We start from the raw sequence: 15,000 nt of genomic DNA, 5'->3' as shown, positions 1-15,000 counted from the left end.
GCCGAACGATCCAAAACCACCTGACTCATGCTACCAAAATACAATTCCCATAGCCTATAAACTAAGCTCTGATATTATGTGTGAAAACAATGAGAGAAAATACCTTATTTTCACATAGCAGGTGGAACAGTGGAACAATGGAACAGTGATTTCAGTTCTTATCCAACATCACACATGAATCCTTAAATTCTGAACAGGTCGCAAATAGTAGACCTAGAATAGATTAAATTCATTTTCGATGTCAGAGGTGTAGTCATGAAATCTTGTTAGAAAAAAGCAACACAAAACAAACGAGAAAATAGATGTTTTGTCTTGATCATGGTAATGTCGAAGTGAATGAACAAAGTCCATCATGCGGTTTAATGTGGCCCTGGCTCTCATGCGGGGTTGTATTGCCCGCTGGAGGCTGCGCAAGGAAAGGCACGGAACAGAATATGAATGCTTATTTTCCTCTCACCGCGCCGTGACTGCTGCAGCGAGTTCCAACAGAGAGAGACTGTCAGGAGTCAATGGCTACCCTCCCTTCTATTCACAGAGAGAGAGAGAGAGAGAGAGAGAGAGAGAGAGAGAGAGAGAGAGAGAGAGAGAGAGAGAGAGAGAGAGAGAGAGAGAGAGAGAGAGAGAGAGAGAGAGAGAGAGAGAGAGAGGGAGGGAGAATAACATATTTAGGAAATGGGACAGTCCAGTTTAGTTGTGTCATATGCTTCCACACAAAAAGGCACAAGATAAACTGTAGGATGAACTGTATGAAGTCAACGTATTCAAGTTAGTCATTTTCTGTAAATAGCCATAGACCAAAAAACTCCACTGTGTGTGTGTGCGTGTGCGTGTGTGTGAAGCATCCTGTGCGTGCCTCTGCTCCCTGCTCTCCGTCTCGGGCTGCCTGTCATCCACAGGTCTGCTGCCTCAGAGAAGAAGCTGAACCACCCACCCCGCGTGCACACACAAACACACACGCCTCTCTCTCCTTTCCAACAGAGAGAGAGAGAAAGAGAGAGTGCGCGCTCCTATTGCGACAGTCAGAGCGCTCCTCCTCTTCTTCTCAGCAAGGCCGACACCATCCACAACCAACGCCAACGTCCCCTCCATCTCCCCCCCCTTCTTCTCGCTCTCTTGCTAGATGCTCCCTCTATCTTCGCTCAAAGCCCCTTCCCGTGACGTTTAAAAAGGAGCCGGCCGAAAAATAGACTTTGCTATGATCCACAGAAGGTTGGCGCATCGGACAGAGCTGGGAAGCTTAAGCCAAGGAGAGTGCAGTTTCGCCTGGCTATACTGTTGAACGTTCGTCAGTGGAAGCAAGCTGAGCACCTGCATCATAAGCAAAGCTGTGGATAGAAAAAAGTGAGAACATTGCATTCAAATCACGTCTTCATTTTCTCTCTCTTTGCCTGAGCCACAGCGGTAGGAGAGAAAGAGCGAGGGACAGAGAGAAAGTGAGAGAGAGAGAGAGAGCGCGAGAGAGCGAGAGAGAGAGCAACGGGAAAATCTCGTCAGGAAGAGAGGCAGAGAAGGAGAGAGAGAGATCCAACAATCTTTAAACTAGTGGCGTTTTTTTCCGGATGCTGTTAAATTGCAGTGCCAAAGTAAGGTGAGTGGTGGGTGTGTGAATCTGTGTGTCTTAATGCTTATCCGTGTTGCATATAGCTAAGCCTCAGACGTGGGAGGGAAAGGAACAGACTCGTTGATGGTGAGAATGGAACAGAGGAATCTGGCTATCCTATCTGATCAATGGGCATTTGTTTCCAATATTCAACTGTTTCGAGCCGATGTCACGACGAAAGCACGCGCATAACGCTTGGCAAGCATTTCAGCAGCTTCTTTTCGTTTCCATGTAGGTTCTATTTCTGTTGACTTTCTAATCCCAGTTTGTTCCATAATTCGGGTTTGCCAGTTCTTTGAGATACAACAGATATTTTGTCTATTTATTTATTTATAATTTCATTGTGTTTTCCTTATAGACTATCGTTTCCATAATTTAACCTTTATTCATACAGTTACCCTGTGCTAACAGCTTGTGGTTTGGTCTAGGTGCAGGGTTTGGTTGCGTTATGCTGTGTGGATGTGTTCGGCTCATTCCTATGCATCTCTTCCTGTCTCTCCTTCTCTCCTTCTCTCCATCTCTCAACAGCTCGTAACGGAAGGCACCCGGGATATCTCTCCTCCCCCGCTACACGGGCACCACACACGCAGGCGATGTGAAGTTGGATCCCATTAAACTGAGTAGGTAACCCGGGATATAACAGCTGATACCCAGGAATATAACCCTTTACCACCGGCTGTGGGACGTGGAAATGCTAAACGACCGGAAAGAGTCACGTTCGAATTTTCTCTCTTTTTAGTGTTTTTCGGATTGTGTTTGATTTCAGCACCACCGGTTTAATGGACAGCGGCTGCAGGAGCTTTGTGCGTTTTCCATGGAATTTCAGCACCACGGATAGCGCATAGATTTGTGATACAAGCCAAATGGTGGAGGCAGAGCACTGGGAACATACAAAGTGCGCTATTCATTGCAGTGTGTCTGTGTTTGTTTGTGTGTGTGTGTGTGTGTGTGTGTGTGTGTGTGTGTGTGTGTGTGTGTGTGTGTGTGTGTGTGTGTGTGTGTGTGTGTGTGTGTGTGTGTGTGTGTGTGCATTTTTAACACGAACGGAGGTGATGGTAAGGGAATCGTTTCATAAGTAACGTGTCCTAAAAAATGACAAGTTTTTCCTTTTTTGTCATTTTCTTTTACAATGACCCTAAGGATGGGGGGCTAAGGGAATTCACGTGTGGGGAGACAAAAAATCTGCACAGGCAGGTGGGCTGCGCCGGAGACGAGAGCAGCGCCTCTCAGAGTTACTTTATAATTTTCTCTCTAACCCTTGAGCGGCTGATGTCATCTCCGTTCATCTAGTTGCTTTCATACAAAATATGATATCATATTTACATATGGAGGTTAGGCTAAACATATCTTATTTTGGTAGGCTATGAGCAATTTGCGATCAATTTGTTCTCAAACATTTAACCCGGCAGATGCCCCGAAGACAACGATATATGGAATCTGTTGACACTTCGATTTTATACCCATATAACAAATAGCATGCTAGATGTATTTCCTAAGGTTGTTTTGATTAGAAAGGGTTCGGGTGCTAATCTGACAAACACCGCATATTGCCCAAACGTCCTCTTGTTCTCTCTGGTCCGTGCCTTGAGCCCTGATGACAGCTTTGTCCCTGTCCCTCGGTTAACGGGGGTATAGCTCACGCTATGGTGTGATTAATCTGCCGAAACCACACCGTCATTAATTTTCACAACAACACAGCGAACTCCGGTGTCTGATTTACCGGGAGAGGTTTGCTATGTTATGTATAAATACAGAGAGATCACCTCTCCTCTCCTCTCCACCCTTCACGCCCCCCTGCTGTTGCCTTCTTTCATTTATTCATTGAGATAAGCATCTCAGAGTTTGATTTATGGCAACCTTAGGCTAGTGGTAGATCCTCATACTGGGAAATATGGTGAAATTAAACAAGGGTCTAATAGGAGAGATGTATAATTGTTTTAGGTTGGTGTGTAATGAGCTAAATAGTCAGTGGGCTACATTGATACACCAATGTCATTGCATTCAATCATTTCCATGTGCACCTTCCATGAGACAGCAATACTAACTGGATCTCTCCCTCTCTCTCTCTCTCTCTCTCTCTCTCTCTCTCTCTCTCTCTCTCTCTCTCTCTCTCTCTCTCTCTCTCTCTCTCTCTCTCTCTCTCTCTCTCTCTCTCTCTCTCTCTCTCTCTCTCTCTCTCTCTCTCTCTCTCTCTCTCTCTCTCTCTCTCTCTCTCTCTCTCTCTCTCTCTCTCTCTCTCTGTGTGTCTGTGTGTGTGTGCCCCTTCTCCCTGTCCCTCCCTCTCTCTTCTCTATGGTTGCAGTGCTGTGAAGTGGCTTGCCATAGCCGTGACTTACCCAGGTCTCAGTGAGGATGCTGTGGGTTACCTTGCTGAGCACCATAGCCTTAGGATGGACAACCCCGATCCCACTGCTGGAGGACTCGGAGGAGATCGACGAGCCCTGCTTTGAGCCCTGCTACTGCCAAGTCAAAGAGGGCATCTTTCACGTCCACTGCGACAGCAAAGGATTTACAAACGTCAGTCAGATCTCCCAGACATGGACGCGGCCCTTCAAACTCAACCTGCAAAGGAACTCTATGAGGAAGCTGTACTTCAACAGTTTTCTTCACCTCAACAATGCTGTGTCCATTAATCTGGGGAATAATGCACTACAGGACATCCACGCTGGAGCGTTTAACGGATTGGGAATTCTGAAACGGCTGTTCCTGCATGAGAACAAACTAGAGGTTTTCCGGAATGACACCTTCCTGGGTCTGGAAAGCTTGGAATACCTGCAGGCGGACTATAACGTCATCAAGAGAATAGAGAGCGGAGCCTTCAGGCACCTCCACAAACTAAGAGTGCTCATCCTAAATGACAATCTGATACCAGTCCTGCCCAGCTACCTTTTCAGGTCGGTGTCACTAACACACCTGGACCTGAGGGGAAACCGGTTAAAGACTTTACCATATAAGGGCATGTTGGAATATGTGGGGCGGAGCCTGATGGAGATACAGCTTGAGGAGAATCCATGGATCTGTGAATGCGATATAGTTCAGCTAAAAACATGGTTAGAACGTGTTCCCTACACCGCACTGGTCGGAGAGATCACCTGTGAGTACCCCTTCCACTTGCACGGGAAAGATTTACGTGAGATAAAACGCAGTGAGCTCTGTCCGTTACTTTCAGATGTGGAAATTGAGGCCAAACTGGGAATCCCCCGGTCTCCGTTCAACAACGAGAACATGTGGCCAACGAAACCGTCCTCCATGCTGTCGTCGTTCCACAACACAGCGTCGTCTGTGGAGTACAAAGAGAGACATGTCAAACCCACCAAACGGCCCAGGCCCACCAAAAACCCTCCAACCCCTCGTAGTCTCTACCCCGGCCTGAACCAGCCCCCCATAGCTGGCTACCAGACCCGTCCCCCCATCCCTATCATCTGTCCCTCTGGATGTTCCTGCAACCTCCATATCAACGACCTGGGGCTAACGGTCAACTGTAAAGAGAAGGGTGTTCATAATATCTCAGAGCTACTGCCCAGGCCCCTCAATGCCAAGAAACTTTATCTGAGCGGAAATCTGATACAGAAAATCTACCGGTCTGATTTCTGGAACTTTTCCAGTTTGGATTTACTACACTTGGGGAATAACCGGATATCGTACGTCCAGGAAGGGGCATTTATCAACCTTCCCAACCTGAAGAGTTTGTATCTGAATGGGAACGACATTGAGAGGCTAACTCCCGGTATGTTCCGGGGCTTACAGACGTTGAGTTATCTTTATTTTGAGTATAACGTGATTCGTGAGATCCAGCCGGCGTCATTCTCTCTCATGCCCAGCCTTCAGCTTGTTTTCCTCAACGACAACCTCCTCCGCACTCTCCCGACCGACGCCTTTGCAGGCACCAGCCTAGCGCGACTCAACCTCCGAAATAACTACTTCCTGTACCTGCCTGTGCGTGGCGTTCTAGAACACCTGCATTCCATTGTCCAGGTGGACCTTCATCAGAACCCCTGGGATTGCTCCTGTGACATCATCCCCCTCAAAACCTGGATGGAGAAGCTTTCCTCTGTCATCATGGTTAGTGATGTCATCTGTAAGACCCCTGATTTTGCCTTTGGGAAGGATCTGAGGTCGCTGGATGCTGAAGTCATCTGTCCAGAGCTGAAGTACTCGTCCGGACCCTCTCCAGCTCTCATCCCCTCTGATGACATGATCACCGGTAGCTCTGGTCTGGTGGAGGCTGGTGGGAGGGGGCCGGTGCCTCTATCAGTCCTCATCCTCAGTCTTCTCGTTCTGTTCATCTCAGCGGTTTTCGTGGCGGCGGGCCTCTTCGCCTTCGTCCTGCGGAGACGGAAGAAGCTGCCCTTCCGTAAACGCTCTGAGGTGGATCTGACGGGAATCCAGATGCAGTGCAGGATATTCGAGGATCCACCGAGACAGACCAGCAGTGGAAGCATGGGCTCACTGGAAAAGCCAACCAGCGGACACACACATACCCACAATCACGGTCATGTCTATGATTACATTCCTCACCCTGTGACGCAGATGTGCAACAACCCCATTTACAAGCCCCGGGAGGGAGAGGTAGGGGAGGGTGAGGGGGGACAGTTTGCAGAAACAAAAGAGAACCACAGTAATTACCGAACCCTCTTAGAGAAGGAGAGGGAGTGGACCCTAGCCTTGTCTAACTCACAGCTCAACACTATTGTCACGGTAAACCACAATACAGGGGATATATCGAGTTTTCACGAGAACAGCGGGCTGTGTCCCACCGTGATTGACAGCCAGAGACCCACGCCGACTGTCGGCTTCGTAGACTGTCTGTATGGAACGGTGCCGAAACTAAAGGACATGCACGTAGCACATGCACACCCGCCCGGTATGCAATACCCGGACTTACAACAGGACGCATGTCTCAAGGAGACTTTGCTGTTCACAGCAGGGAAAGGCTGCTTCCCTGACCCCTCCCAAAGCGATTACCTCGAGTTAAGGGCCAAACTCCAAACCAAGCCGGATTACCTCGAAGTACTGGAGAAATCATATCGGTTCTAACACACGGAGTTTAGCATAAGCTACATATAAACACACACTCTCCCTTTTCCATACTCCAAACGGAACAAAATCACGGAATAAAAAACGAAACAAAAAAGCAGCATGATATTAAAATGAAATGTTATATAACAAAAACATTTCCCCCAAAATCGCTTTGGAGGAAAGGCCATTCTCAGATATTCAATGAAGTGCCTTTTTTCAGAGTAGCCAGCAATGTTATCAACCCTTATTTTTATATGGAACAGATTGGTCTATATGCCGAGGAGAGTGAGAGAACAAGAAAGAGGAGAGAGACCGGGAAAATCACAACATCCGAAAATATATCCCATCAAACTGAGCCCTTCATGCGCTCTCAAATGGTGGAGTGGAGTAACCCTGTGCGGGAGAGGAGCTGGAGCAGGATGTCTCCGCTGGGCTCGTGTTTCTGTCTCTCTATCTTTCAGGTGGATATATGAACGCCCGGGTGCCGTGCACATTAAGTTTGTAGGAAATAAATACAAAATAAAATAAATAAATTGCAGTTTGCTGCATGCACTCGCTCTATTGCAGTGGTGAGGGATTTGCTCAGAACTACCACTCACGTATTAATAGAGATACTCTAACACATTACGGTTCAGTGTTCTATTTCATTTTATATATTATTATCATTATTGTTATTAAAGAGGACTACTATCAATATCTGGGGGCAATTCTCAAGGATGTGCTCGCCCAAGGATGAAAATAACATTTGTGAATATATTATATGATGACGCTCAAGGTTTTCTGGAAATCCACGCACTTTCTTAAGAACCATCGGATTATTTCATCGACACTAACGGCTTTGTAGGAGGCACTTTTAATGTTTTCTCTCTTACAAAGATTTGAAGAAAATATGTGCATATATTTATTCTGTAATTTCAGTGAACATTTTATTGTAAAGGTAATGTTAAATCAATGTATAGTGAATATGCGTCTGGTATAGCCTTCTTATCAAAAACAAACTCTTAAATCAAATGAAAGGGGTGCTACCACGGAACGTTTGTGAAGAACGTAGAGGTAATGTGTTTGGTATGGCTCTATACTGTGCTGTGTCTGTGCATCGCAGAATGATACATTGAAATCTCTAGTGGCTTGATTACATTTTTTTGTTGTGCTGCTGTGGGCAAGGAAATGGGAATTTGCTGCTACTGTGCAATGGTAGCCTACTTGAGGTAGGCTAGAGTCGGGAAGGCGTGCAACTTCGATAGTAGCTGGCGATACAAAAAAAAAAAGAAGAGAGAAAGAGAGCAACACAGCTTTGGGAGATGCAGAATTGAAAATGTGCCAATGAATGAATCAAGTTTTGTCCGATGGGTAATCTAAATATACCATTGTGTTCTCATTTACTTCTTACTGTTTTCACATGAAAGTTCAACGAATTATCTAGAAAAGACCGCGAGTCTGAACGAGATATATACTCTCCAGTACGCACTTGAAGCTCATTCGCAGCAGATTTACATTACAAATGTTGTCCACACGAGGGAAACAGAGGGACGCTCAGATTGCCAGGTTAACTATACTGCTGGTCTGTTCGACACCATCGCCAGACTGTTCTCTAATAATTAGATGGCAATACATTGAATCCATGACCAGATGAAGCACTAGGCCTGCACATTATTCAATATAGTCTGATATATTTTGTCAAATTTAAATACAGTAATCATCAAGATAACATTACGTTTGCTTTGTACTATTAATGAGATCAGTAGGATTGGAGAGTTTATATTAATCCTGTGCAGATAATATAATGGTTATTGTTATATAAAGGATATTCTATATCGATCATGTATTTGTGAATGGCCTTAAAGAGGAAGAGCACACGTCACAGGGAAATGGGTTTCAAGCAATGTCCTTCAACTCAAACCAATTGATAATTTGACATTCCACCTCATTTAAAAGCCCAGTGCAATCAAAAGCAAGATTTTCACGTGTTTTATATATATTTCCACTCTATGAGGTTGGAATAATACTGTAAAATTATGAAAATTATGAAAATTATGATCATGCCCTTTTAGTGTAAGAGCTGTTTGAAAAGACCTGCCTGAAATGTCAGCCTGCTGTGGTGGGATGGAGTTTTGGCCTGCCTGGTGACATCAAATTAGTTAATAGACCAATAAGAAAGAGGGTTCCAAACCTCTCTGCCAATAACAGTTAGTTTTCTGTTTTCCCCTCCCCACTCAGACCACTCCCAGACAGTCCTAGCAAAATTCTTGCTTCATAAATTGTTCTTTACTTTGAAGCTATTTTTGTTTCTTATCAACCATTTTAATTGAAAACTTAATTGTTACCCAGAAATGATTTGATATTGAGATAAAAATGGCTGCATTGGACCTTTAAGATGTTACTTGTTGGTTGGGACGGAGTCAGAAAAGGAGGTAATTGAGTCAGATAAGGAGATAGGTAGAGTGATTTTGAAGCGATATTAATGTTGAAAAGAAGCTCATTTTCATCGTTAATCCACATGTTTTACTGAGTTGATTAGCGATTTCTTAGTTATCAGAAGTACAAGACTTTAACCACTTCTATAAACGACATGTTTATATCATAGTCATTGTTTCCCTCCATTTGACAATCTCTCCCTCTCACACACTCACACACACACTCACACACTCACACACGCACGCACACACACACGCACACACACACACCCCGGGATATATTGTGGTCCTCTGTAGCTCAATTGGTAGAGTATGGCGCTTGTAATGCCAGGGTAGTGGGTTTGATCCCCGGGACCACCCATACGTAAAAATGTATGCACACATGACTGTAAGTCGCTTTGGATGAAAGCGTCTGCTAAATGGCATGTTATACAGCTGGCACCCAGGAATATAACCCTTTACCACCGGCCGTGTGACGTGGAAATACACACACACACAACACAGACACACCAAATGAGTATACACATTGAGCAGGCCTTCATTATTAGAACTGTAGCATCACTTTAGGCCAAGGTCTAGAATATTTAGTTTGTCTACCCCCCCTACCCACACACACACACACCCTAGTCCCCAACCTAACCCACCTACTCCTCTCTGACCACCCTAGTCCCCAACCTAACCACCCTACTCCTCTCTGACCACCCTAGTCCCCAACCTAACCACCCTACTCCTCTCTGACCACCCTAGTCCGCAACCTAACCCCCTTACTCCTCTCTGACCACCCTAGTCCCCGACCTAACCCCCCTACTCCTCTCTGACCACCCTAGTCTCCAACCTAACCACCCTACTCCTCTCTGACCAACCTAGTCCCCAACCTAACACCCCTACTCCTCTCTGACCACCCTAGTCCCCAACCTAACCCCCTAACTCCTCTCTGACCACCCCAGCCTCCAACCTACCCCCCTACTCCTCTCTGACCACCCTAGCCCCCAACCTAACCCCCTTACTCCTCTCTGACCACCCAAGTCCCCAATATAACCCCCTAATTCCTCTCTGACCACCCCAGCCCCCAACCTAACCCCCCTAATCCTCTCTGACCACCCTAGTCCCCAACCTAACCCCCTAAATCCTCTCTGACCACCCTAGTCCCCAACCTAACCCCCCAACTCCTCTCTGACCACCCCAGCCCCCAACCTAACCCCCTACAACTCTCTGACCACCCAAGTCCCCAACCTAACCCCCTAAATCCTCTCTGACCACCCTAGTCCCCAACCTAACCCCCCAACTCCTCTCTGACCACCCCAGCCCCGAACCTAACCCCCTACAACTCTCTGACCACCCTAGTCCCCAACCTAACCCCCCTACTCCTCTCTGACCACCCTAGTCCCCGACCTAACCCCCCTACTCCTCTCTGACCACCCTAGTCCCCAACCTAACCACCCTACTCCTCTCTGACCACCCTAGTCCCCAACCCAACCCCCCAACTCCTTTCTGACCACCCCAGTCCCCCAACCTAACCCCCCTACTCCTCTCTGACCACCCAGCCCCCAACCTAACCCCCCTACTCCTCTCTGACCGCCCTAGCCCCCAACCTAACCCCCCTAACTCCTCTCTGACCACCCCAGTCCCCCAACATAACCACCCTACTTCCTCTCTGACCACCCCAGCCCCCAACCTAACCCCCCTACTCCTCTCTGACCAACCGAGTCCCCCAACCTAACCCCCTAAATCTCTCTGACCACCCTAGTCCCCAACCTACCCCCTAACTCCTCTCTGACCACCCCTAGTCCCCAACCTAACCCCCCTAACTCCTCTCTGACCACCCCAGCCCCAACCCCTAACCCCCCTAACTCCTCTCTGACTACCCTAGCCCCCAACCTAACCCCCCTACTCCTCTCTGACCACCCTAGTCCCCAACCTAACCCCCTAACTCCTCTCTGACCACCCCAGCCCCCAACCTAACCCCCCTACTCCTCTCTGACCACCCTAGTCCCCAATCTAACCTCCTAACTCCTCTCTGACCACCCTAGTCCCCAACCTCCTAACTCCTAACTCCTCTCTGACCACCCTAGTCCCCAACCTAACCCCCTAACTCCTCTCTGACCAGCCCCAGCCCCCCCAACCTAACCCCCCTAACTCCTCTCTGACCACCCGAGCCCCCAACCTAACCCCCTCTACTTCTCTCTGACCACCCTAGCCCCCAACCTCCTAACTCCTCTCTGACCACCCTAGTACCCAACCTAACTCCCCAACTCCTCTCTGACCACCCCAGCCCCCAACCCTAACCCCCCCTAACTCCTCTCTGACTGCCCTAGTCCCCCACCTAACCCCCCTAACTCCTCTCTGACCACCCCAGCCCCCAACCTAACCACCCTACTCCTCTCTGACCACCCCAGCCCCCAACCTAACCCCCCTACTTCTCTCTGACCACCCGAGCCCCCAACCTAACCCCTCTACTTCTCTCTGACCACCCTAGTCCCCAACCTCCTAACTCCTAACTCCTCTCTGACCACCCTAGTCCCCAACCTAACCCCCTAACTCCTCTCTGACCACCCCAGCCCCCAACCTAACCCCCTAACTCCTCTCTGACTACCCTAGCCCCCAACCTAACCCCCCTACTCCTCTCTCACCACCCTAGCCCCCAACCTCCTAACTCCTCTCTGACCACCCCAGCCCCAAACCTAACTCCCCCACTCCTCTCTGACCACCCTAGCCCCAACCTAACCTCCCCTAACTCCTCTCTGACCGCCCTAGTCCCCAACCTCCCCCCAACTCCTCTCTGACCACCCCAGCCCCCAACCTAACCCCCCTAACTCCTCTCTGACCACCCCAGCCCCCAACCTAACCCCCTAACTCCTCTCTGACCACCCTAGCCCCAACCTAACCCCCTCTACTCCTCTCTGACCACCCTAGTCCCCAACCTCCCTAACTCCTCTCTGACCACCCCAGCCCCAACCCTAACCCCCCTAACTCCTCTCTGACCACCCCAGCCCCAACCTAACCTCCTAACTCCTCTCTGACCACCCTAGTCCCCAACCTCCCTAACTCCCCTAACTCCTCTCTGACCACCCTAGTCCCCAACCTAACCCCCCTAACTCCTCTCTGACCACCCCAGCCCCCAAACCTAACCCCCCTAACTCCTCTCTGACCACCCTAGCCCCCAACCTAACCCTCCTAACTCCTCTCTCACCACCCTAGCCCCAACCTCCTAACTCCTCTCCTTCTGACCACCCTAGTCCCCAACCTAACCCCCTAACTCCTCTCTGACCAGCCCAGCCCCCCAACCTAACCCCCCTAACTCCTCTCTGACCACCCCAGCCCCCAACCTAACCCCCCTAACTCATCTCTGACCACCCCAGCCCCCAACCTAACCCCCCTAACTCCTCTCTGACCACCCCAGCCCCCAACCTAACCCCCTAACTCCTCTCTGACCAGAGGGATATGGGCTACTGATTGAGGTCAGCAATTTTCTGCATGCACTTTGTTTGATGAAAACAAACCTGCATTTTTTTTATTTTAAATGAGAAAAATAGTTTCATAATGATTCATCTTTACATTTCTGTGATTCAATAGGGTGACACAGCCCACTATTTTGATTAATGTTTTTGGGGCTTAATTTATTCTCTGTTTGGTTCAGACCACAAATGCGCTTGTTGATTATGTTGTAATAAATCCTATTGCTATCCTACTCATATCTCATATCTTTTGTAAAGCCATGCTCCCTACTCATTGGGAAACTACATCTGGGCTTTAGGAGGAAAATTGTTCATCATATGACTTTGTAAAGAAGGTAAAGTGCTTGTTTGCTTTTCTCTAATGCTCCCTTGTGTAAAATACCTTTCGCTTAGCAACAACTGTGTGTATTGTTTAGTATAACCTGTACTTCACCAGGGCGTCAGTAAAGACCTGAGCCTCTTCTCAGAGAGACACGGCAAGACAGGAGAAAAGCATAACAACTAGAGTTCTACCCACCACCTCACTCTACATGTTGCTGCTGTAACTCACAGAATGGTCTTCAAACACAATATCCAGTCATGCAACCTGTGTGGTCAACCTGTGTTCTGAGTGGCTGAGCTGCTTTTGAGGGAGGGGGCTGTGGTGAAGGGATTTTATTGTTCCCTATTGATGACTGTCTGTCCTCCAATAACACATGTATCCAAATCCATCCCAAGATAGATATGTAAAGATATTGATGATGTCCCCTATTTGATTGACACAAAATGTCTGCCTTGGCTCAGTTGCATTGATGCTGTAGAGAATCAGAGCGGTGGTATTGTAACATTCTGTAACAACCAGCCTTCCTCCATATCTGGATCATTGGGGGAAACAAAGCAAAGATAGAGCCTTTACAGTATTTTGCTAGTTCTGTTTCTGCACTTGATACATTATCGATGCATTATCCTGCTTGGCTGGATGGATAGTTTGATTGACTTATTGTTAATTGATTGAAATTTTTTGAGCTGGTCTTGTCTGAGTCTGTACTAGTCTGTGTTGTTCTGCTGCATGATGATGTGTGTGTCACATGTGTGTGTGTTTGTATGTTTTTTGTAGCTACACTACATGGACAAAAGTATGTGGACTCCACTTTAATATTGATGGATTTGGCTATTTCAGCCACACCCGTTGCTGACAGCTGTATAAAATTGAGCACATAGCAATGCAATCTCCATAGACAAACACTGGCAGTAGAATGGCCTTACTGAAGAGCTCAGTGACATTCAAATTGGCATCGTCATATGATGCCACCTTTCCAACAAGTCAGTTCCTCACATTTCTGCCCTGCTAGAGCTGCCCCGGTCGACTGTAAGTGCTGTTATTGGGAAGTGGAAACATCTAGGAGCAACAACGGTAAAGTTTGGTGGAGGAGGAATAATGGTCTGGGGCTGTTTTTCATGGCTTGGGCTAGGCCCGTTAGATCCAGTGAAGGGAAATCTTAATGCTACAGCATACAATTACATTCTAGACCATTCGGTGCTTCTAAGTTTGTGGCAACAGTTTGGGGAAGGCCCTTTCCTGTTTCAGCATGACAATGCCCTCGTGCACAAAGCGAGGTCCATACAGAAATGGTTTGTCGAGATTGGTGTGGAAGAACTTGACTGGCCTGCACAGAGCCCTGACCTCAACCCCATTGAACACCTTTGGAATTAATTGACTTTGGAAGGACTGTGAGCCAGGCCTAATCACCCAAAACATCAGTGGCTGACCTCAACAATGCTCTTGTGGCTGAATGGAAGCAAGTCCACCCAGCAGTGTTCCAACATCTAGTGGAAAGCCTTCCCAGAAGAGTAGAGGCTATTATAGCAGCAAAAGGGGGGACCAACTCCATATTAATGCCCATGATTTTAGAATGAAATGTTCGACGAGCAGGTGTCCACATACCTTTGGTCACGTAGTATATGTTTCGAGGCAGTTTATGCACACTCAGGCTTTCCTGTGCTCTGAAAGTGTGTGTTTGTTCCTGGGCCTTTCAAAACCCTTAATTAGCACAGACACGATAAGAGACACCGCTAGGGAACGAGGGAGGGAGGGAGGGAGGGAGGGAGAGAGATGAGGATGAAGAGAGGGAGAGGAAGAAGAGAAGAGGGAGAGAGAGGAGAAAACAGGCTTAGACAGGGATGTCGCCACACTGAGTCTTCAGCAGAGGATTGTCGAGGGTCTGCCACATGGAGAAAGAAGGGATTCTGTCTTCCTTTTGTTCCTGAAAGAGGATGTAATTGTCAAATTAACACAGTTGAGAGTCTAAAGCAGAGGATGGAGAGGTGGAGTGGGGGAGAGACAGATGGCCCCTAGGCATTTCAGCACAGGCAACACACAGCACTTCTAGTATCAACAACACACACACACACACACACACACACACACACACACACACACACACACACACACACACACACACACACACACACACGCACACGCACACGCACACACACACGCACACACACACACACACACACACACACACAGATG

At 47.9% G+C, this 15,000-nt stretch overlaps 1 protein-coding gene across 1 annotated transcript; it reads left to right on the top strand.

The window, feature by feature from the left end:
- Window positions 1-1,485: 1,485 nt before the first annotated feature.
- On the top strand, window positions 1,486-8,725 carry LOC121567587 (SLIT and NTRK-like protein 3). The gene is made up of 3 exons (XM_041877754.2): window positions 1,486-1,588; window positions 2,129-2,220; window positions 3,903-8,725. The coding sequence occupies exon 3, from the start codon at window positions 3,953-3,955 to the stop codon at window positions 6,635-6,637; it is 2,685 nt and encodes an 894-aa protein (XP_041733688.2). The 5' UTR covers window positions 1,486-1,588; window positions 2,129-2,220; window positions 3,903-3,952; the 3' UTR covers window positions 6,638-8,725.
- Window positions 8,726-15,000: the final 6,275 nt, after the last annotated feature.

The sequence above is a fragment of the Coregonus clupeaformis genome, chromosome 6 (assembly GCF_020615455.1).
Source record: "Coregonus clupeaformis isolate EN_2021a chromosome 6, ASM2061545v1, whole genome shotgun sequence".
NCBI lineage: Eukaryota > Metazoa > Chordata > Actinopteri > Salmoniformes > Salmonidae > Coregonus > Coregonus clupeaformis.
This window is presented reverse-complemented; position numbering and strand designations above follow the sequence as displayed.